The 22,990-nt window shown below is 45.7% G+C and overlaps 1 protein-coding gene across 1 annotated transcript in view; it reads right to left on the reverse strand.

Moving 5' to 3' along the window:
- LOC126155127 (SET domain-containing protein SmydA-8-like) overlaps nucleotides 1-22,990 on the reverse strand; it is a 128,536-nt gene that overhangs the window by 65,456 nt on the left and 40,090 nt on the right. The window contains exon 2 of the mRNA XM_049916209.1: nucleotides 18,532-18,707. Within this exon, the coding sequence (XP_049772166.1) occupies nucleotides 18,532-18,707 (176 nt within the window). The remainder of the gene's footprint in view (nucleotides 1-18,531; nucleotides 18,708-22,990) is intronic.

The following is a 22,990-nucleotide window of genomic DNA, read 5'->3' on the forward strand; positions in this document are numbered from 1 at the left end:
ATTATATTCTTCTTGAAGTCTGAGGGTATTATGTCTTCCATGTCGATTCAAATTTCTTCTTCTACCACGTCATCAGCAAGTCCCCCACCCCCTCATAGAGGCCTTCAGCGTACTTTTTACACCGATCCCCACCATTTTCTGCGTTTATCACTGCAATTAACATTGGACTCATAATGTTAACCAAATTTCACCGAATATTGTTTTAACTTTACTATATGCTGAGTCAAACCTTCCAACGATCATTTCTTTTTCGATTTTTTCACATTTTTCCTGCAGTCATTTCGCCTTGGCTGCCCTCCGCTTCCTATTTATTTCATTCCTAATTGATTTATTATATAGCTGCATTCCTCTCCTTTAAACAGCTTTGTACTTCTTCTTTCGTCTATCCATTGACGTATTTCATTTGTTACCCAAGGTTTCTTCGGAGTTATATTCTTTGCTTCTATGTTTGTCCGCCCAGTATCTGCGACTGCCCTTTTTAGAGTTGTCCACTCATCTTCAAGTGAACTGCCTGCTTTGGTATTCCTTATCGCAGTATCCACATCCTTAGCGAACTCTGAACGCGTCTCACCATTCCTCAGTACTTCAGTATCCCACTTCCTACCACACTGACTGTTCCGGACGATTTCCTTAAACTTCAGTGTACTCTTCATCGTTGCTAAATTGTAATTAGTTTATATTTCCACCTGGATACGCCTTACAACCCAATACTGATTTCGGAGTCTCTGTCTGGGCATGATGTAATCCAACTGAGATGTTCCCGTACCTTCTGATCTTTTCCGAGTGTATCTCCCCCGCCCGTAATTCTTAAACAGAGTATTCGCTGTTACACTATCATCTGAAATTTATTGCAGAGTTCAACTAGTCTTTCTCCTCTCTCATTCCTACTGTCAGGCCCGTATTCTGCTGTAACCCTTTCTACTCCTACCCCTATGATTATTAGATTTTCATCTCCCTTCATATACTGAATTACCCATTCTCTATCCTCATACACTTTCTCTATTTCCTTATCCTGAGCTTGCGACGTTGGTATATGTACCTGAACTATCGTTGTCGACGTTGGTGTGTTGTCGAATCTGATGAGAACAATGCTATCACTGAACTGTTCACAGTAACTCATCCCCTGTCCTACTTTCATATTCATAATAGTATTAATAAAGCAAAATGTGTGCGGATCAGAAGTGAAACAGCAGAGAAAAACGTGTAGGGATGGACGGGTAATTGGCGTTCAATGTCCAGTCGACAAGAAGGTCATAGAGGAAGAAGCACAAACTCCTTTTCGCAAAGGAGACAAGCCGTGTCCTATATCAGCCTTTTTTAAGCGAGTTATGGAATCCAAACCCGACTGGCTGGGTGGTATTTAACTGTCACGAATGCGAGCACATTATCGGAAGCACAAACAAATGTCAGTGTCAATTCACTGATAAGATTAAGTTGGTCTGGGAAAGAAATTGGGTTTAAAGAGTTTTTGTGGCCTCCATTGGAGTATGTGGAATACATATAAATGATAGCCTCCGAAGAAGCAACCTGTTTCAGCGTAGTTAGTAGAAAGCTACACCAAATATTCACAGGTATACCACATGAAACAAGAGTAAAGGAAATATGGTGCTCCTTAAGTAAATTCGCATTTACTTTTTTGTGTCATTGTCAAAACCAAACTGCAAAACCGTTGAGTGGCAGTTCGTTTTTACCTTGAGATGAATAAATCTCCGTGTCGTGGAGAGTTTCGTCAGTGAACGTTCTGTTAAACGAGGATAATACGTGGCTGTCTGTCTGCGGTTGGCAGTGTAAACGATATCTCACGATCAAACAAAACTTATGACAATAGGGTTATATAAAAGTCAAGAATTACGAAGTTTTCGTCGTACAGGTTGCATTTTAGCTGAGATGCAGGAAAAATAGTTTATAGATATGGATCTTAACTGTGAGAGTGTACCAAAATTAGCAGATTGTCTTCGATTCTCGATCCACAGTCTCAATCTGGGAAACTAAAATTCTGATAAGATATAAAATAGAAACAAAACCGATAACGTCTGCTTGCGATACATGCATATTAAAGACGATATTCAACATCAAGAGCTTACGAACAGTTATGAATTCGTGCAAAGCATGCGCAAAGGATTCCATCAACTCTCTCACAGGCCGTTATAAAAGAGCAAAAAATTACATATGGTATGACTGTGAAACTGAAACCACGAGGTGCTCATATGCACGAGAGATCGAAGTGGTATCGATAAAAACAGACTCTGCTTGTGGTCTCTCAAGCTTTAGTAACGGTCATTTTTATCTGCCGTTGTTGTTGTGGTCTTTAGTCCTGAGACTGGTTTGATGCTGCTCTCCATGTTACTCTATCCTGTGCAAGCTTCTTCATCTCCCAGTACCTACTGCAACCTACATCCTTTTGAATCTGCTTAGTGTATTCATCTCTTGGTCTCCCGCTACGATTTTTACCCTCCACGCTGCCCTCCAATACTAAATTGGTGATCCCTTGATGCCTCAGAACATGTCCTATCAACCGATCCCTTCTTCTGGTCAAGTTGTGCCACAAACTTCTCTCCTCCCCAATCCTATTCAATGCTTCCTCATTAGTTATGTGAACTACCCATCTAATCTTCAGCATTCTTCTGTAGCACCACATTTCAAAAGCTTCTATTCTCTTCTTGTCCAAACTATTTACCGTCCATGTTTCACTTCCATACATGGCTACACTCCATACAAATACATTCAGAAATGACTTCCTGACACTTAAATCTATACTCGATGTTAACAAATTTCTCTTCTTCAGAAACGCTTTCCTTGCCATTGCCAGTCTACATTTTATATCCTCTCTACTTCGACCATCATCAGTTATTTTGCTCCCCAAATAGCAAAACTCCTTTACTACTTTAAGTGTCTCATTTCCTAATCTAATTCCCTCAGCATCACCCGACTTAATTCGACTACATTCCATTATCCTCGTTTTGCTTTTGTTGATGTTCATCTTATATCCTCCCTTCAAGACACCATCCATTCCGTTCAACTGCTCTTCCAAGTCCTTTGCTGTCTCTGACAGAATTACAATGTCATCGGCGAACCTCAAAGTTTTTATTTCTTCTCCATGGATTTTAATACCTACTCCAAATTTTTCTTTTGTTTCCAGGAACTCTGAAAATAGAAATGTTATTGTTGCGGAACCACTTCTCAAGGTATCTACTGTTTCGCCAAGGTATTGTAACAGAATAACAGAAATCAGAGCTATCACGGGGAAAATTCAAGTGTTCGTTATTCCCGCGAGTTGTTAGAGAATGGAACGGCAGAGAAAAAGTTTGAAGGTGGTTCGGTGGTTAGGCACTTGATTTCGCATTGCAGAGTAGTCATGTAGATGAATACTGATCAGCCGGAACATTATGACCACCGACTTACTGTCACCGTTGGGTGGCTTGCGGAGTATAAATGTGGATGTAGATGTAGAATATAGCCCTGTCCAGGTGGCAGTAGCGTCGCCTGGCGAGAGATGACTGTTAGACACATGCACGGGGCACATAGTATCAGTGAGCGTGCTGTGTTCAGAACGGGGAAGGCGCACGATCTATCTGAGTTTGATAGAGGGGAGACTGTTATGGCCTGGAGGCTCGGGACGAGAATTTCGGAAACTGAACGACTTATCGAGTGTTCCATAAGGGGAAGTAGGTAACTCGTGTGTGCAGATGCGGTGCCAGCTTCCTCCAGTGACCTACCAAGACACCACTGCTTCCACGCCATTACGCGTCATGGCTGACAGCCGTGCCAAAGGTGAACATACCGGCTATTAGCTAGGTAGTCATAATATTCTGGCTGATCAGTGTAGATGTAGATGTAAAGAGTCACAGAGAAACATAGTTTTATCCCGTAACATCATTGGTCTTGACAGTACGATGACGAAGTCCCATACTCCGTAACAGAGCGTAGGGGACGATGCGAGAGACCCGCATCGCCGTACTACGCAAGGTCCTAGTGGAGGTGGTTTCCCATTGCCTTCCTCCGACCGTAATGGGGATGATCGATGATGACACAACAACACCCAGTCATCTCGAGCCAGGTGAAAATCCCTGAGCCCGCCGGGAATCGAACCCGGGACCCCGTGCTCGGGAAGCGAGAACGCTACCGGGAGACCACGAGCTGCGGACCTTGACAGTATACGGACATGTTTATATTTCTTTGAGTTCATGCTTGGATTTAGCTCACAATGTAAAACATCTTGATACAGATAACAGTGTTAATTAAAAGAAGCGTCGGTAGCTATGCACTTGGAAATGTTGTTAATATGCACATGCTTTGTATCCAAGTGTTTGTAATCACCAGTAGTAGAGGCTCGACTGTTCGCAACAAATGTAAACAATGTTCGCCCTCTCGAGCAAACAGTGCAACCATTATGGACAACGTAACTGGAATTTGCTAGGAGTTCTGCTGAACCATGCACTTGCTAACAGCGCAGCTACAGACTGCTGTGTAAAAGCAGTAGTCACGTATCGTCTGTAATTCAAAAGGTGCTAGATGCTTTCATATTCTTTCGTAACACGTAAAGCAGAAGCGACATTGATTTCAAAATGGTGTCGAGGCGCATAAAAGCAAATATCCCTATTGTCAAAACGAGCTGTAAGATATATTCTACAGTAACGTAGGATGTTAAAACTGCACATATATGGAGATAAGATTACGTATTTCGCCATCCTAGTCTTTTTCAGCATCTGAGAAAAGTTGTCTTCGAAAGAGACTGCTGTCAGCTGTTTTTGCCTGTGGTCTGAGGATGACACGGCGGCCGGTCGGTACCGCTGGGCCTTCATGGCCTGTTCGGGAGGAGTTTAGTTTTTAGTTTTAGAAAAGATGGATTGCTTGCGCAGTACGCAGATACTTGTCATCTGGATCATACTACGAAATTAAATGTCGGTTTGATTATAGTTTTCACTTGTTATCGGCATAACTATTAACATGTCAGCAATAACTTGATTCCTTGATCTTTGGAGAACTATCTGCGTTCTCCCTTCCCTCCCCTTCTCTCTCTCTCTCTCTCTCTCTCTCTCTCTCTCTCTCTCTGTGTGTGTGTGTGTGTGTGTGTGTGTGTGTGTGTGTGTGTGTGTGTGTGCACATGAGTGTGTGTGTATCTACGACTATTGCTATTTGCGACGGGATTCATTATGTTCCGTCAACATCTGGATCGTGTTGACCTCATTATTCGTCCTTTCGGTCTGGTGTCCCTGAACGCAAGCACACATGAGCAGCGGTGTCGGGAGAAAGAGTAACGGAAAGAGCGGAGAAATTCCAGAGAGGGAGAGAAGGAGGCGAGGCGTGGGAGAGGGGGAAGGGGGGAGGGAGGAGGAGACAGGTGGGAGAGTTCCATCAACATCCATGTCACAGTTTATGCCCAAAATTATCTGATTTTATTCTCTATGTAAGCACCAGTTCGCTCCGAGGCTCTTCCTTTGCTGCCCTGTGTTGCTTCACACTCGGGATCCTGATTTAACTTTCTTGTGGTTACCGTGAAACGGAAAACGGCCGATTCCCTCCTACATCGCCATCTGTCCAACTTAACCGACTAATCAGGTGCATTGTCTCTAATCGCCACTTTGTCGACGAGCCGCTCAGTTCTCATTTTCCTTCCTTCCTGCCCACGTGCTGAAGGTGAAGTTTTCAATTCCACGTCAAACCTCAACAGTTGCTTGTCTTCCTTATTCTAATCTGGTCCTCGCTATGCTCTTGTCTGCTAAACCTAAGGCCTGGAAGACCCCTCGATGGCGACCGGGCGTCATGTCATCCTCTACCACATATTGTCATTTCGATATTGTATGGAGGAGCATGGCCTCAGCCTTTGTCAGCTTTCCAGATCTCGTAGCCACTATTTCTGCTTCAAATAGCATCCTCATTTTGGGAGTACAAGGAATTAAATCAGAGCCTCCGCATGGCACACAGACGAGCTGACCACTCAGCTGGGAAAGGCCTCTTCGCTAGCGATTTTAAATTTTCAGTTAAATGAGAATGATTTTCATATTTCGCGAAATTATTCTGCAGGGCCTGCAACAAATTCAGTTGTTGCAAGCGAGGAAGTTCTGATAACTGTACACACACACTGCAAGTACGTACACTCCTGGAAATTGAAATAAGAACACCGTGAATTCATTGTCCCAGGAAGGGGAAACTTTATTGACACATTCCTGGCGTCAGATACATCACATGATCACACTGACAGAACCACAGGCACATAGACACAGGCAACAGAGCATGCACAATGTCGGCACTAGTACAGTGTATATCCACCTTTCGCAGCAATGCAGGCTGCTATTCTCCCATGGAGACGATCGTAGAGATGCTGGATGTAGTCCTGTGGAACGGCTTGCCATGCCATTTCCACCTGGCGCCTCAGTTGGACCAGCGTTCGTGCTGGACGTGCAGACCGCGTGAGATGACGCTTCATCCAGTCCCAAACATGCTCAATGGGGGACAGATCCGGAGATCTTGCTGGCCAGGGTAGTTGACTTACACCTTCTAGAGCACGTTGGGTGGCACGGGATACATGCGGACGTGCATTGTCCTGTTGGAACAGCAAGTTCCCTTGCCGGTCTAGGAATGGTAGAACGATGGGTTCGATGACGGTTTGGATGTACCGTGCACTATTCAGTGTCCCCTCGACGATCATCAGTGGTGTACGGCCAGTGTAGGAGATCGCTCCCCACACCATGAAGCCGAGTGTTGGCCCTGTGTGCCTCGGTCGTATGCAGTCCTGATTGTGGCGCTCACCTGCACGGCGCCAAACACGCATACGACCATCATTGGCACCAAGGCAGAAGCGACTCTCATCGCTGAAGACGACACGTCTCCATTCGTCCCTCCATTCACGCCTGTCGCGACACCACTGGAGGCGGGCTGCACGATGTTGGGGCGTGAGCGGAAGACGCCCTAACGGTGTGCGGGACCGTAGCCCAGCTTCATGGAGACGGTTGCGAATGGTCCTCGCCGATACCCCAGGAGCAACAGTGTCCCTAATTTGCTGGGAAGTGGCGGTGCGGTCCCCTACGGCACTGCGTAGGATCCTACGGTCTTGGCGTGCATCCGTGCGTCGCTGCGGTCCGGTCCCAGGTCGACGGGCACGTGCACCTTCCGCCGACCACTGGCGACAACATCGATGTACTGTGGAGACCTCACGCCCCACGTGTTGAGCAATTCGGCGGTACGTCCACCCGGCCTCCCGCATGCCCACTATACGCCCTCGCTCAAAGTCCGTCAACTGCACATACGGTTCACGTCCACGCTGTCGCGGCATGCTACCAGTGTTAAAGACTGCGATGGAGCTCCGTATGCCACGGCAAACTGGCTGACACAGACGGCGGCGGTGCACAAATGCTGCGCAGCTAGCGCCATTCGACGGCCAACACCGCGGTTCCTGGTGTGTCCGCTGTGCCGTGCGTGTGATCATTGCTTGTACAGCCCTCTCGCAGTGTCCGGAGCAAGTATGGTGGGTCTGACACACCGGTGTCAATGTGTTCTTTTTTCCATTTCCAGGCGTGTAGATTTGCTAGCAGGACGTCATTAGGCTTCGTCTTACCGCCATTGGAGTGTGGAGAGCTGAGGCAGTTTCATCATGTCTTTCAAAGTACTCATGACGTCGTCGATTACCACCATCTTATTTTAAAATGTGATCAGTTTTGTGACTAGGATGTCGCTCTGCAACATCATAGGACATTTTAAGCATTCTTTCTTCCAGTAATTAATTGAAGCATTACCCAGAAAGCTAGTTTGAACAGCACTGTGATTTATATGGCACGATGCTACTGACACTGTCAGCCACCTCATCCAGCCGCTTATCGAGGCGTCCACAATTCACGGCACAATCCAAGCGGCAGCGTGGCTTGACATTTCGACGTAAAGAAAACATCGCCCGCACCCGAAGGGAAGGTGCATTTAACCCCAGAAAAACTTATAACGACAGAGAATCAAAACCTGAACGACTGAGACACTAATTACCTCAGCAAGTTAGACATTCAGTGCGTCGTATTTATACAAAAATCACAAATGGGACATAATTTTATACTATTGAAACTATAGTTACGGAGGTGACAGGGGAACAAGGTTTAGGGTGTTAACAAAAACGGAAGTTTTTCGTAATGCTGGATACAAATGATGATTGGACAGAAATCAATCCCAAGAATTTATTTAATTTAGCGAAGCAAGAAGCTGTTGAAATTAATTTATCAAATCTCTGACATGATTAACGTTTCAAGTGTGAGAGTTTTGGAATACTTTGGGGAACTAAAAAAGTATTGAAAAAACCCAAACTTGAACTCTTGGGTGACGCTGTGTTGAAGACGTTAGGGGATCCCACTTTCAGTTCCATCATAAAATAAAAAAGCTTATCAGTTGCACCAAAAACGGTGAGGTGAAGAATACGCGTTGTTAGAGAAAACAGAAGAGGGTTGCGCTCTTACTGAGGCAACGAAAAGCTTCAACATAAAAGATGCAATTTACACACTTGCTCAAGCTTGGGAACAGCTTAAAGAAACCGGGCTACACAGATCACGAAGGAAATTTTGTCAAAGTCTAAACCAAGAGAAGAACTTCGAGAAATTCTTGACCCAGACACTGCAGGATTTGCAAATTCTTCAGAGTGATATCCATCCTGCACAGATCGAGACGTTGCTGCTGTTACCAACGAAGAACTTGAAGATGATCAGATCATCAATTTTGTTTTGCAAAAGTATAGTGCTGATTAAGAGGAGTCAGATGATAAATAAAACGAAGAAGACTAAAAGATCAGCCAGTCTGCAGCGAAGGATGCATTCCAGAGTGCCCACATATACTTGGAGCAACAGCCAACGCTATCATCTACGGACATTTTGTGAGCCAAGAAGGGGCAGATGCAGTCGCAAAGTCAAGGTTTAAGAAATTAATTGGGTGCTTAAGTTTCCTGTTTTCCATTCTCTTCATTAGAAACGTAATTTTTTACTTAATCTTATTTTGTTACATTATTTTGAATTCCTTAAATGCCTTGTTTCGTTTTTCTCTTATTATCCGGTCCTTTTAGCGTTGCGACCATCCCCTGGTCCCAAAAGGGACGATAATCGAGGTTAGACAGCATATGCGAACGTATGCTTGCTTCTACTGACCTTGCCAATTTCTATAAAAGTAGCATCGTCACTGCTGGCACAGTAAATTACGATTTGCTTCCTATACCAAAAGAAAAATAATACGAAATAAAATTTCAAGGAAAAGTACTACTGATTGTATTTATTAACAGACAATATTTTCGGTGAGTTCTAACTTAATGAGTTTCGGACTAAGTTTACCGAACTACAACTAGGACAATAAATTACGCCTTATTGAAGACTTTGAAGAACGACGGTTACGACAAAGGATGAAAGAGTTAACCTACTGAAAATTTGAGTTTCAGGATTATTCTAAACCGCCAGCCTCTAAAAGCGAACAGTATAAGTTAGGGAGCAAGATCAGACTGTTCACTTTGTAAAAAGCATACAAACCCTAATACGACAGGTTAAAAGCAATATAAATGTTGAGAATAAGTAGACAAATTTCAAGAGTATTGTACAGTGGGTCTTTGATAAGTATGTGTCGAGTCAACATGTGAGAGCTGAGAAAGAACCGCCGTCGTTTCTTTTCTTTATAACAGCCGTTTTAGAAAACTGCTACGAATACAAAGAGAACACCACTACTGATTTAATCTTACCAAGAGCCTTGTTGACACACAAAAACCGAATGAAGCCAAAATAAGCGTAAAGGGTAGCCGTGCTTTAAGCGTTCAACGAATTCGAAAGTAATATTGTATCTACGATATGAGAAAAATTTTTAAGAAATACTAAATTGCGTTTTCCAGCATTGTTTCACTGAGGAATATCGTACTATGGTACATCCTTTCAATTATCAGAACGTTGTCGAACACATTCCCACAATTATAGGGCTATATCGCTGATGTCAGTTCATTATAGAATTTTGGAATACATTTTATGCTTCCCAGGAGACTGGAAGTTTCCTCTGTCGGTGTCAAGGTGGATTCCGAAAGAAACGATCCAGTGAAACTCACATCTCTCTGTCTGTCCACGAGACCTACATACAAAGCAGTAGAAACAAGCGCCCACGCTGATGCCGTGCGTTTCGACTTCCGAAAGACGTTCGATACAGTTCCGTTGTGACACTTCGAGAACAGAACACGAGGGTGCGGAATATCAGACAAGCTTTGTGACTGGACTGAAGAGCACCTGGCAAATACAACACACCATGTCTGTCTTAAAGGAGAGGAATCTTCAGTCGTAAAAGTGACTTCAGGCGTACCACGCAGGATCATTTCTACTGTGACCTGAAGGCCTGTGCATCATCTACAGGCGTTGCAAGCGCTCGTCACCTATCTGCTGTAAGGTATTCGCTGAAAATTAAGGTGGCTGCGTGGCCTAGGGTAGGCACGCTTGTATAGGGCTCCGCTAATTGAGGAAATCTTGGGAAAAAGGAAAATTTCAAGGAACCAGCACTGAATTTATTTTATCTATATTTTGCAGCTTCAAACGTGACTGTATTCAGTGGACTGGAAGTATGAATTAAAAAGCGCCTTCAGTCATAATTTTTCGTACTTTATTAAGTACACGATGCATTTCGGACCCTGTGGGTCGATCATCAGGTGTAATGTGTCTTAATACACGCTTTATTTTCTTCTCTTCAATGAGTTGAAATTTATATTCCTGTCATGACAGGGTTTGATGTTAGGTTATAAATTTCGTTAAGCCAAACGCGGAAAATATGTGCGAAATACTGGAAAATACGTACCACACACTGCAAGAAAAGTGTTGTTAACGTTTTAGCGCCGCCATACGTTCTTTTCTCCATGATTGTGCTAAAACGTTAAAAATGTTGTTCTTGGATTATGTGGTAAGTTTACTCTGTTCATCTTTTCCACTGTTTCACACATATTCTCTGCGTTTGATTTAACGATACTCATAACCTAACATCAAACCATTTCATGATAGAAATAACCATTTCACCTCATTCAAGAGAAAAAAATAAAACATGCATTAAGACAAATTACACCCGGTGATGGTCCCACAGAGCATCGTGTACTTAATAACATACGAAAAATTGTTACTGTAGGTGCTTTTTAGTTCATACTTCCAGTGTACCAACAATGAAGTTCAATAGCAATATCTTTTCTTCCTTTGAGCATAAGCATTTATTCAAGGAGTACGTAGGTGGTGCGAAAAATTCATGTGCTACGAGAGCTATAGTGGTACCAGCGCTAAGAGCGGAGAGTCGAGATGCGCAAATGAAGAATTCTGCACCACAGGTCGAAAATTGACCGTCGCGGGTTCGGCGCACCCATGACGCAGAGAAAGCTTTCTTTTCTAAATCAAAACAACATGGCTTTTCACAGGCAAAGATCTCTAATCTCCATCTTCCATGAGTTGGAAACAGGGGGCCATTTCTTCGTGACTGATTTCCCAGAGCACCACGGAACTATTCGAAGTGTGCTCAATTCGCCTCGCGTGTCGACACGCGCTAGGGTTCCTTGTCTATTTTGGTATAAATAATATTAACAATGAAACTTCCTGGCAGATTAAAACTGTGTGCCCGACCGAGACTCGAACTCGGGACCTTTGCCTTTCGCGGGCAAGTGCTCTACCAACTGAGCTACCGAAGCACGACTCACGCCCGGTACTCACAGCTTTACTTCTGCCAGTACCTCGTCTCCTACCTTCCAAACTTTACAGAAGCTCTCCTGCGAACCTTGCAGAACTAGCACTTCTGAAAGAAAGGATATTGCGGAGACATGGCTTAGCCACAGCCTGGGGGATGTTTCCAGAATGAGATTTTCACTCTGCAGCGGAGTGTGCGCTGATATGAAACTTCCTGGCAGATTAAAACTGTGTGCCCGACCGAGACTCGAACTCGGGACCTTTGCCTTTCGCGGGCAAGTGCTCTACCGGGCGAAAGGCAAAGGTCCCGAGTTCGAGTCTCGGTCGGGCACACAGTTTTACTCTGCCAGGAAGTTTCATATCAGCGCACACTCCGCTGCAGAGTGAAAATCTCATTCTGGTAATATTAACAATTGTCGCCTGCGCGGCGTTTTTTGGAGGCGGGACTGACTGATAGCACTTCTCCTTCACCAGAGTGGGGACCTCCTGCTTGAATGCCTTTGCTCATCTCTCCCAAGCCTAGAAGTCTGCTGCGTTACGAGTTCGTACGAGTGGATGCTAGCAACCACGTACTCAAGCAAGTCTGATACAACAGTGTCGCTGCAAACCTCGACATGACCAGTTGAGACCCATCGTCTTAAGGTAATAGCTGTCTTCCGCGGCAGCGATCTGGTGACCCAGCCAGGCAGTTCGAGGGATGAATTTGCATTGACGAAGACCACAGAAAAAGCATTTGTGTTTCTACCGTTTGTTCACCAGTATCAGTTAGTGCTTCTGGTTTCGGTTCCCGATTTTATCCATATTAACACTGACGGCTGCTTTCACATACCATGACTTTGCTGTTCATAGTAGGCAATAACTAAAACTACGCCCGAACAGGCCATGAAGGCCCAACGGCACCAACCGGCCGCCGTGTCATTCCCAGTCAACAGGCGGCACTGGATGTGTATATGGAGGGGCACGTGGTCAGCACACCGCTCTCCCGGCCGTATGTCAGTTCCGAGACCGGAGCCGCTACTTCTCGATCAAGTAGCTCCTCAGTTTGCCTCACAAGGGCTGAGTGCACCCCGCTTGCCAACAGCGCTCAGCAGACCGGATCGTCACCAATCGAAGTGCTAGCCAAGTCCGACAGCGCTTAACGTCGCTCACCTGACAGGAACCGGTATACAATGAATGCAAAATAAAGTTAAGCAACCAGAAAGGCAAGAGGAAGCGAAATGAAACTTCATAAATTTGGAGGATATGTGATGTTATTTCAGTGATTGCAACAGCGAGTCAAATTTACAAAGACCTTTGCACTATGAGCCCAGTTATCAGTATGACGTTGCACCCCCAGTGGCCTGAATGCATGCACTGATTCGTTTGAGGAACCTGTCGTAAGGTCGTCGTCTCCTCACATGAGTGCACTGCTGTTGTAACTGCTCCTTGATATCCCGGATACTGGTACCGTAACGGAGTTGACGTCTGCGCTGCTCCCACACGTGTTTAAGGGAAACTGATATGGGGATCTTGCTGGCCACTGGAGCGCCTCAACATCACGCAGACGGCTCATACAGATGAGATATGGGGACGAGCGTTATCCTGTTGGAAAATAACACCACGATACTGTCGGATGAGGGACAACACCCGAGGATGCAGGATGTCCCTGCATACAGTTCTGTCCGCAGAGATCCCTCTGTCACTTACAGCCGTGACCTGAAGTCATACGCGATGGCTCCCCATACCATGGCGCCGCTGCGCCTCTCCAAAGCGTTGAAAGAATGTGACCTCCTCCCAGGTTGCTGTTATATTCGTCAAAATGGTTGAAATGGCTCTGAGCACTATGGGACTTAACATCTGAGGTCATCAGTCCCCTAGACTTAGAACTACTTAAACCTAACTAACCTAACGACATCACACACATCCATGCCCGAGGCAAGATTCGAACCTGCGACCGTAGCAGCAGCGCGGTTCCGGACTGAAGCGCCTAGAACAGCTCGGCCACAGGGGCTGGCCGTCAAAGATGGTCATCCGGGATTGTGGAACACCACGATTCACCGCTAAACGCAGTATGGCGCCATTCACCAGCAGTCCACGCTCGCCAGTCGCGGCACTACTGCAAATGACAGCTTACGCATGGGATGGTAATTTCGTAGCCTGGCCGATGCTAGTCCCCGACTAACGCTGCAAGATGACACCGTAAGTTGCAGGGAGTACTGTAGTTGTTCTCGGATGGAAGACGCAGATGTGAACGTGTTACGATGTGGGTGGTGGACAGTACGGCAGTTGTCCCTTGTGGTGGTGCACAGTACGGCAGTTGTCCCTTGTGGTGCTCAGGTGTGGTTGACCGGAACCTTGACGATGAATATGTCTGCTCTCACGTTCCCATGCAGTCCAACTTCAAGTCAGTGTAATATCCGAATGATCTACAAATATGGATGCTGCACTATTTGACTAGTCGGCCAAACGGAGGCTCGCAATGAGACCCCATTCAGACTCTCTCAGGTTCTGATTACGCTGTATTATACGAGTACACGGCATCTCCGTATCTTTCACAATGGTCATTCAGCATCCGATGCTTTTAATATCCCTTACGTATCCTAGTAGCCCTATTAACAACATGAGCCGTGCGTGGCTCGTGTTCCCGCCATCATGTATTTTACACCCTGTTTTTAACGTACTTCCACCTCACTACGTTAATTTAAATTACTACTGTCACTGAGTTGCTGCTTTGCCTGACTGTGACCGGCGTATCGATATATCCCCTCTCGTAGTATCTTTGCTCGACTTCTATTACTTCCTGGTCGTTGTCTGTCGTAAGCCAGTTCGGGTCACGAGTTCGGGTCGGCCAGCCAGTTTTAACGCGCCTGGAGCGCAGTCCGGACCTGCCAGTCGGGGAGTTGCAATGCGGCACTAGTGCAGTCGGGTTGGAGCAGCAGTGAGGTCTGCGTCGACATGGCTCACCCGACCATTGCCGCCACGCATCACTTGAGCCGGGCCACTGTCTTGGTGGATCGTCGGTCGGTCGTCCTACCGGACGACGCGTTTTGGCTCGCCGATCGTTCATGAGTCGGCTCTGTGTGTGTGTGCATCGACTCGCGAATTGTCTTCGTGTGTGTTTAGTTAGTGTTGGGTATCGTTCAGGTCTTCATGGAAGTGTTTGTCAGGTTGTGTGTGTAGTTGGCTTTACTTCCACTGACGACTATTTTAGATGTTGTCGGCATTTTGAGAGAAGTCGGTCGGTTGCTGCGGACCAGGGAAGTTATCTCCGCGCCGAGCAGTCGGCAGAGTCTGCTGGCGGTCCCTGCGCAGCGTCGGAGCGCGTGTGGAGCTGTCCGATCACTACGAGCTTCGTGGTTCACCGACCCAGGACGTCAAAGTTGAGTAGTGGTTTCAACTGCCCAAATGGTCCAAATGGCTTTGAGCACTATGGGACTGAGGTCATCAGTCCTAGAACTACTTAAACATAACTAACCTAAGAACGTCACACACATCCATGCCCGAGGCAGGATTCGAACCTGCGACCGTAGCAGTCGCGCGGTTCCGGACTGAAGCGCCTAAAACCGCTCGGCCACCGCGGCCGGCTTCAACTACCCAAGCCACGTCCATTCATGTTGTGCGGTTCGTTTCGGTGGTTCGCTGTTGGGGAGGTTTTCCTGTGAGCGACACCGAGTGTTTCTATTGCTGAAATTTAGCTGCCATGCGGTTCAATTAACTATATTAGTTTACTACAATTCGAGTGCACTAGTGGAATTTTCTGCCTTGTGGCCGTTAGTGTTTTGGTTACCTGTCCTGGCTACTGACGTAAATTCAGGTAGTGTTTCTTTTGGGTGAAGTTAACTATATTATCGTATTTCAAATTCAAGTGTACCAGCGGAATTTTCTACCTTGTGGCCGTTAGTGTTCCCGCTACCTGCCCTGGCCACTAACGTAATTTTAGGCAGCGACCTTTCCTCACCTGTTGTCGCTGTCCAACATGGTGTGTAGTTTTGACAGCTAATACATATTTCATTGTGGATAATTACATTCGTAACCTTTCGTGTTTGGGTTCTCATGTACCGATTGATGGCAAGCAGGTCGTTTTGTCGATCGGTGCGTGGCTGTCCCTGGTTGGGTTCCGACGGGTCAAGCGAACTTGGGTTCACCACCTGTCTCACCTAAGTGAACGAGGGCGACCGACCTTCCTGGGGGCTTCTGAGTGCTGTTTTTATATATACATATATAAAATTTACTATTTTAACTGCATTTTTATCTTGTTGATTTTTAAGATTTCTTGTTTGGAGGCCTTCAGCGGTGAAAGAATTGCTTTTTGAAATTCGTAGTTCTAAAGGTTCGGTGATGTGCCCTATTGGTTTAAAGGTGTTATTAAATTACAATAAATTACAATTTTAAGGTGTAACTGACCCCAACCTTATTTGGCCCTTTCCACAATCCTAATCACCTGTTCTGCCCAGTGGGTTTAGCAGGCGTTTCACAACATTAAACTCGAAGAACATTAATGCACTCTGGTAGCCGTTCTCCCTATCACGGAGAATTGCAGTTCTAATCATTTACGTTCACATCGATGGTGTGTACATGTACAGAGTTACATTGCCGTCCGATCATGTCTTGTGGGTGCTTCACATTCTTGTCAGGCAGCGTATATAAATCACCCAGTGGATGACGCTCCGTGACGCTGTTGATAGATTACACTGCTGTGTGGAGATGAGTCGCAGTGCTAGAAAACTGTTGCGAAATGGAGGATCTACGCTTGGTGTTGGGATTAGTAGTTAACGCTCGACATGTACAAATATAACGTTTTGTGTGTAAATAGGCGTAGGTTAACACGCTTGCAGAGAACCAGTAGAAACGATCAGACCCATTAAATATTGTAAGTAGGCTGTTTATGTTTTCTTATTGGCAACGTTACGTAGCGCTCTGTATGAAAATCACTGGCTGTGCTGTGTGCAGTCTGTGGCTAGTTTGCATTGTTGTCTGCCATTGTAGTGTTGGGCAGCGGCAGCTGGATGTGAACAGCGCGTAGCGTTGCGCAGTTGGAGGTGAGCCGCCAGCAGTGGTGGATGTGGGGAGAGAGATGGCGGAGTTTTGATATTTGTTATACTGGATATTATGAACTGCTATATATATTATGACTATTAAGGTAAATACATTGTTTGTTCTCTATTAAAATCTTTCATTTGCTAACTATCCCTATCAGTAGTTAGTGACTTCCGTAGTTTGAATCTTTTATTTAGCTGGCAGTAGTGGCGCTCGCTGTATTGCAGTAGCTTGAGTAACGAAGATTTTTGTGAGGTAAGTGATTTGTGAAAGGTACAGGTTAATGTTAGTCAGGGCCATTTCTTTGTAGGGATTTCTGAAAGTCAGATTGCGTTGCGCTAAAAAATATTGTGTGTCAGTTTAAGCACAGTCGTGTATAAATTGTTCTAAGTCAATATTTGAAAATATGTGTGCAGCTACGAAAGAGGTGCCTTATGAAACTCTTTTTCCACCAGTACTTGAGTACTGCTTCACAGGTGGAGACCCTTACTGGGTGGAGAGTGATAGACAAGACAGAGAAGATTCAAAGAAGACCCGGACATCTCCTCGCGAACTCGTTTAGTAAGTTGCTCGTCCGATTCCCGTGGCAGACGATACAGAGAGGTGCTGTGCGTACGTTTCTAGAAGAGTCAACCAATATATTGTTTCCACCTAAATATATCGGAAGACAATAAAGCAAAAGTGGCAGACGAAGTGCACTGCGCGAAGGGTAGCGGAGTAGTGTATTTATATCCGTTACATTCAGCGAGGATATTGTAATTCTGTCAGAGACAGCAAAGGACTTGGAAGAGCAGTTGAACGGAATGGACAGTGTCTTGAAAGGAGGATATAAGGTGGACATCAACAAAAGCAAAACGAGGATAATGGAATGTAGTTGAATTAAATCGGGTGATGCTGCGGGAATTTGATTAGGAAATGAGACGCTTAAAGTAGTAAATGAGTTTTGCTATTTGGGGAGCAAAATAACTGATGATGGTCGATGTAGAGAGGATATAAAATGTAGACTGACAATGGCGAGGAAAGCGTTTCAGAAGAAGAGAAATTTGTTAACATCGAGTATAGATTTAAGTGTCAGGAAGTCGTTTCTGAAAGTATTTGTATGGAATGTAGCCATTTATGGAAGTGAAGCGTGGACGATAAATAGTTTAGACAAGAAGAGAACAGAAGCTTTCGAAATGTGGTGCTACAGAAGAATGCTGAAGATTACATGGGTAGATCACATAACTAATGAGGAGATATTGAATAATATTGGGCAGAAGAGGAGTTTGTGGCACAGCTTGACTAGAAGAAGAGATCGGTTGGTAGGGCATATTCTGAGGCATCAAAGGATCACCAATTTAGTATTGGAGGGTAGCGTGGAGGGTAAAAATCGTAGAGGGAGACCAAGAGACGAATACACTAAACAGATTCAGAAGGATGTAAGTTGCAGTAGGTACTGGGAGATGAAGCAGCTTGCACAGGATAGAATAGCATGGAGAGCTGCATCAGACCAGTCTCTGGACTGAAGACCACAAGAACAACAACATTCAGCGAGACAGCACTGTGTGTGAAACACTGGACTCGCACTGGACAAAAGAAGGGTCTAAATACCCGTCAGAGCATCACGATTTAGATTTTCCCCGTTTCGCTAAAACTTCAGATCTACTGCCGCGATGGTAAATTTGAAATGTCCCCCGCCAATTTTCATTTCTTCGTCAGGCAATCCGATCTTGTACTAAGTCTACGAACACCTCAACATTGACAGTACACTAAACTCTAATCTTCTTCGCTTTCTATGCATTCCTCTTATTTTGATTATAGTTTTGGTAGGTTATTAGACATTTATTTGCAGTCGAGTAGAGCTCGGCTACTGCTCCAGCCGCCGGCGGCTGACCTGCCGAGCTGCGGCGACGTGGCGACTCGCAGCGGCGAGCAGCCGGCGCGGTGCAGCGGCCAGTGCTGCCTCTGGTGCTGCGGCCCGCAGTATGACGTCTGCTCGCACAGCGCGCAAGCCTCCTGCGCGGGCCCGCCGCACACCGCGCACGCGCTCCTCTCCTCGCCGCCCTCTTCCTGCACGCACATCACAATAAACTTTTATTACACTTATTCTCCGCAATTCAGGAGAGCGGTATCTGCGATCTGCAATGACGTCAGCGTTATGGAGTTTAGTTGTGTGCAATACAGCAGAATACCTTATGGAATACTGTATACTACTACGAGGTGCATTCAAGTTCTAAGGCCTCCGATTTTTTTTCTAATTAACTGCTCACCCGAAATCGATGAAACTGGCGTTACTTCTCGACGTAATCGCCTTGCAGACGTACACATTTTTCACAACGCTGACGCCATGATTCCATGGCAGCGGCGAAGGCTTCTTTAGGAGTCTGTTTTGACCACTGGAAAAAATCGCTGAGGCAATAGCAGCACGGCTGGTGAATGTGCGGCCACAGAGAGTGTCTTTCATTGTTGGAAAAAGCCAAAAGTCACTAGGAGCCAGGTCAGGTGAGTAGGGAGGATGAGGAATCACTTCAAAGTTGCTATCACGAAGAAACTTTTGCGTAACGTTAGCTCGATGTGCCGGTGCGTTGTCTTGGTGAAACAGCACACGCGCAGCCCTTCCCGGACGTTTTTGTTGCAGTGCAGGAAGGAATTTGTTCTTCAAAACATTTTCGTAGGATGCAACTGTTACCGTAGTGCCCTTTGGAACGCAATGGGTAAGGATTATGCCCTCGCTGTCCCAGAACATACACACAAGCATTTTTTCAGCACTGGCGGTTACCCGAAATTGAGCTGACTGGCCCTTTGTTTCTGGATTGAAAAATGGCATCCGCGTCTCATCCATTGTCACAACCGACGAAAAGAAAGTCCCATTCATGCTGTCGTTGTGCGTCAACATTGCTTGGCAACATGCCACACGGGCAGCCGTGTGGTCGTCCGTCAGCATTCGTGGCAACCACCTGGATGACACTTTTCGCATTTTCAGGTCGTCATGCAGGATTGTGTGCACAGAACCCACAGAAATGCCAACTCTGGAGGCGATCTGTTTAACAGTCATTCGGTGATCCCCCAAAACAATTCTCTCCACTTTCTCGATCATGTCGTCAGACCGGCTTGTGCGAGCCCGAGGTTGTTTCGGTTTGTTGTCACACGATGTTCTGCCTTCATTAAACTGTCGCACCCATGAACGCACTTTCGATACATCCATAACTCCATCACCACATGTCTCCTTCAACTGTCGATGAATTTCAATTGGTTTCACACCACGCAAATTCAGAAAACGAATGATCGCACGTTGTTCAAGTAAGGAAAACGTCGCCATTTTAAGTATTTAAAACAGTTCTCATTCTCGCCGCTGGCGGTAAAATTCCATCTGCCGTACGGTGCTGCCATCTCTGGGACGTATTGACAATCAACGCGCCTCATTTTGAAACAATGCGCATGTTTCTATCTCTTTCCAGTCTGGAGAAAAAAAATCGGAGGCCTTAGAACTTAAATGCACCTCGTATTGCGCTAATAAGAATTACACAGTTACCGACAACGTAATGTTCAACGCAATAGAAGCAGTTCGCCAACAAAAATTTATTTCTATTTTCGACTTTCACTTAATCCCCTGCAACACATTTCATATACCTTGCTCGATTATTGAATACCTACAGGAGTTGGACAAAAATATGGAAACATCGCGAGAAATGCTAGCTTGAACGTAATTACAACTGATAGCCAAGCCGGGAGGTTGCGCCGTTGTATCAAATCACTAGAGATTGGATTATATGCATTTTCATGTTGCATATGCATATTTGGCCCCTTTTCACCGGTTATTGCGTATTTTAACTAAAAAATAGTGACGAAGCATATTTTCGCTCTACGTTTACAATATTTTAAAAGTTTATACGGGCGGTCTCTAGGTCGATCTAGTATCGATGTCTCACAGATTGACTTCGACCTACAACTGTGTGCAATCGCTAACCGAGAGGCCACTGCCTAGCGAAATCATTACAGATGAGGAACAGGAATATGCAGACAGAGTCAATGATAATGCCCCCCCCCCCCCTGTCAATCCCATCCGCTGTCATACCGTACGCGTCGGCACGTCCAGTGTTTCAGTTTGGTTTTCTATTTACTTGTCCACTGCTGAACCTGTTTACGACGTGTACTGCGCCATGCCGCCCAAAAAAGAAACATCGTGTCGTGGTTCAAATGGTTCAAATGGCTCTGAGCACTATGGGACTTAACATCTGAGGTCATCAGTCCCCTAGACTTAGAACTACTTAAACCTAACTAACCTAAGGACATCAAACACATCCATGCCCGAGGCAGGATTCGAACCTGCGACCGTAGTGGTGGCTCGGTTCCGGACTGAAGCCCCTAGAACCGCTCGGCCACCCCCGCCGGCTTTCCCATATACCTGCACATATTAAAAAGATTGAAGGTTTGACGTTGAATAAATCTTTTCAATTGATGAATAAAATTATTCTAATGAATTCCTCATTGCCGGAGGTATTCCCAAGAAAAGGTAAAGAAAAGTTCGAAAACATTTTAAACAATAACCCAGGCTTTGAACCCTTGTCCCTAATTGATAGTTTTATCAATGGTACAGGTGCACTTTTATCAGAAACAATTAGTGCCAACATAGCACCCAAATTCAAATACTGCCTAGTTATCTCAGTTGACGTAGAACGGTCCTTTTCTGCTTATAAAAATGTTTTGAGTGATCGAAGACACAGTCTTACAACCGAACGTTCGTAACAGTACTTGGTCGTTTATGTTTGCAATTGTAGAAAAATATAAAATAAATTGTAAACGATGCTTTGGTACAACAGTATTAATTAAAAGTTAATGCTGTTTAAAAAATTGATGATTGGATGTTGTTTTGTAAATAAAACATTACGGAGTTTTTGACCGTGCCCCTCGACGTGCTATATACCTCGACGTTGGTCGTGTACTATCGATTGTTTCTCTGCGAGTCACTCGCATCGCGTCCGCTTGCTAACTACGACAGTAGGAACAATTGTTGAAACACGGTATGCGTCCCCGTTTTGCGAATGTTTAGAAAATAATCCCAGAAAGGCCCCCCTCCTAACTACTACCAGAAAGTATTCAGAAAATTATATCAGCGCTCTAAATGTACCGACTTTTCGAGTGGCCGGCACTCTTCCTCGTAACTGATATGCACAGGTTTGACTTTGAGATATAATGCACGCAGTAACTACCTGTTTTTTATTGTCTGATTTTGCATAATTCGCCACTCTTCGTGCATTTTTAAGCATATTTACATGCATATTTTAGGTTTTTTGTGATGCATATAATCCGGTCTCTGCGGGTCACGAATGGCACCTATGCAACGTCGTCAATGCGTTGCAAGTATCAGTGGTGCTCAGAATAGTGTTCTGTGTACTTGTGAGTACATTGCGTGGGAGGTAAGAGAATTCGATCGTGGGCAGATTCTTGGTGCTCGTGAGGTGTGTGCTTCCGTAACCTCGGGAGCCGAAGTATTTGGTGTTTCAAGAGACACCCTATCGAAGATTTATGCCGCATACTTGAAAAGAGGGAAAACATCATTCTCTAAGTCAGGACGCGGACGGAAGGGTGTATTGAGTTATCGTGACAGACAGTCATTGAAGAGGATTGTGACGAAAAATAAGATGGCGACAGCTGCAAAAGTCACTGCTGAACTGATCGTCTCACTCGCGAACCCTGTCAGTATCAGCGTACAACGAAAAATGGTTCAAATACACTCCTGGAAATGGAAAAAAGAACACATTGACACCGGTGTGTCAGACCCACCATACTTGCTCCGGACATTGCGAGAGGGCTGTACAAGCAATGATCACACGCACGGCACAGCGGACACACCAGGAACCGCGGTGTTGGCCGTCGAATGGCGCTAGCTGCGCAGCATTTGTGCACCGCCGCCGTCAGTGTCAGCCAGTTTGCCGTGGCATACGGAGCTCCATCGCAGTCATTAACACTGGTAGCATGCCGCGACAGCGTGGTCGTGAACCGTATGTGCAGTTGACGGACTTTGAGCGAGGGCGTATAGTGGGCATGCGGGAGGCCGGGTGGACGTACCGCCGAATTGCTCAACACGTGGGGCGTGAGGTCTCCACAGTACATCGATGTTGTCGCCAGTGGTCGGCGGAAGGTGCACGTGCCCGTCGACCTGGGACCGGACCGCAGCGACGCACGGATGCACGCCAAGACCGTAGGATCCTACGCAGTGCCGTAGGGGACCGCACCGCCACTTCCCAGCAAATTAGGGACAATGTTGCTCCTGGGGTATCGGCGAGGACCATTCGCAACCGTCTCCATGAAGCTGGGCTACGGTCCCGCACACCGTTAGGCCGTCTTCCGCT

This window comes from Schistocerca cancellata, chromosome 2 (assembly GCF_023864275.1).
Source record: "Schistocerca cancellata isolate TAMUIC-IGC-003103 chromosome 2, iqSchCanc2.1, whole genome shotgun sequence".
NCBI lineage: Eukaryota > Metazoa > Arthropoda > Insecta > Orthoptera > Acrididae > Schistocerca > Schistocerca cancellata.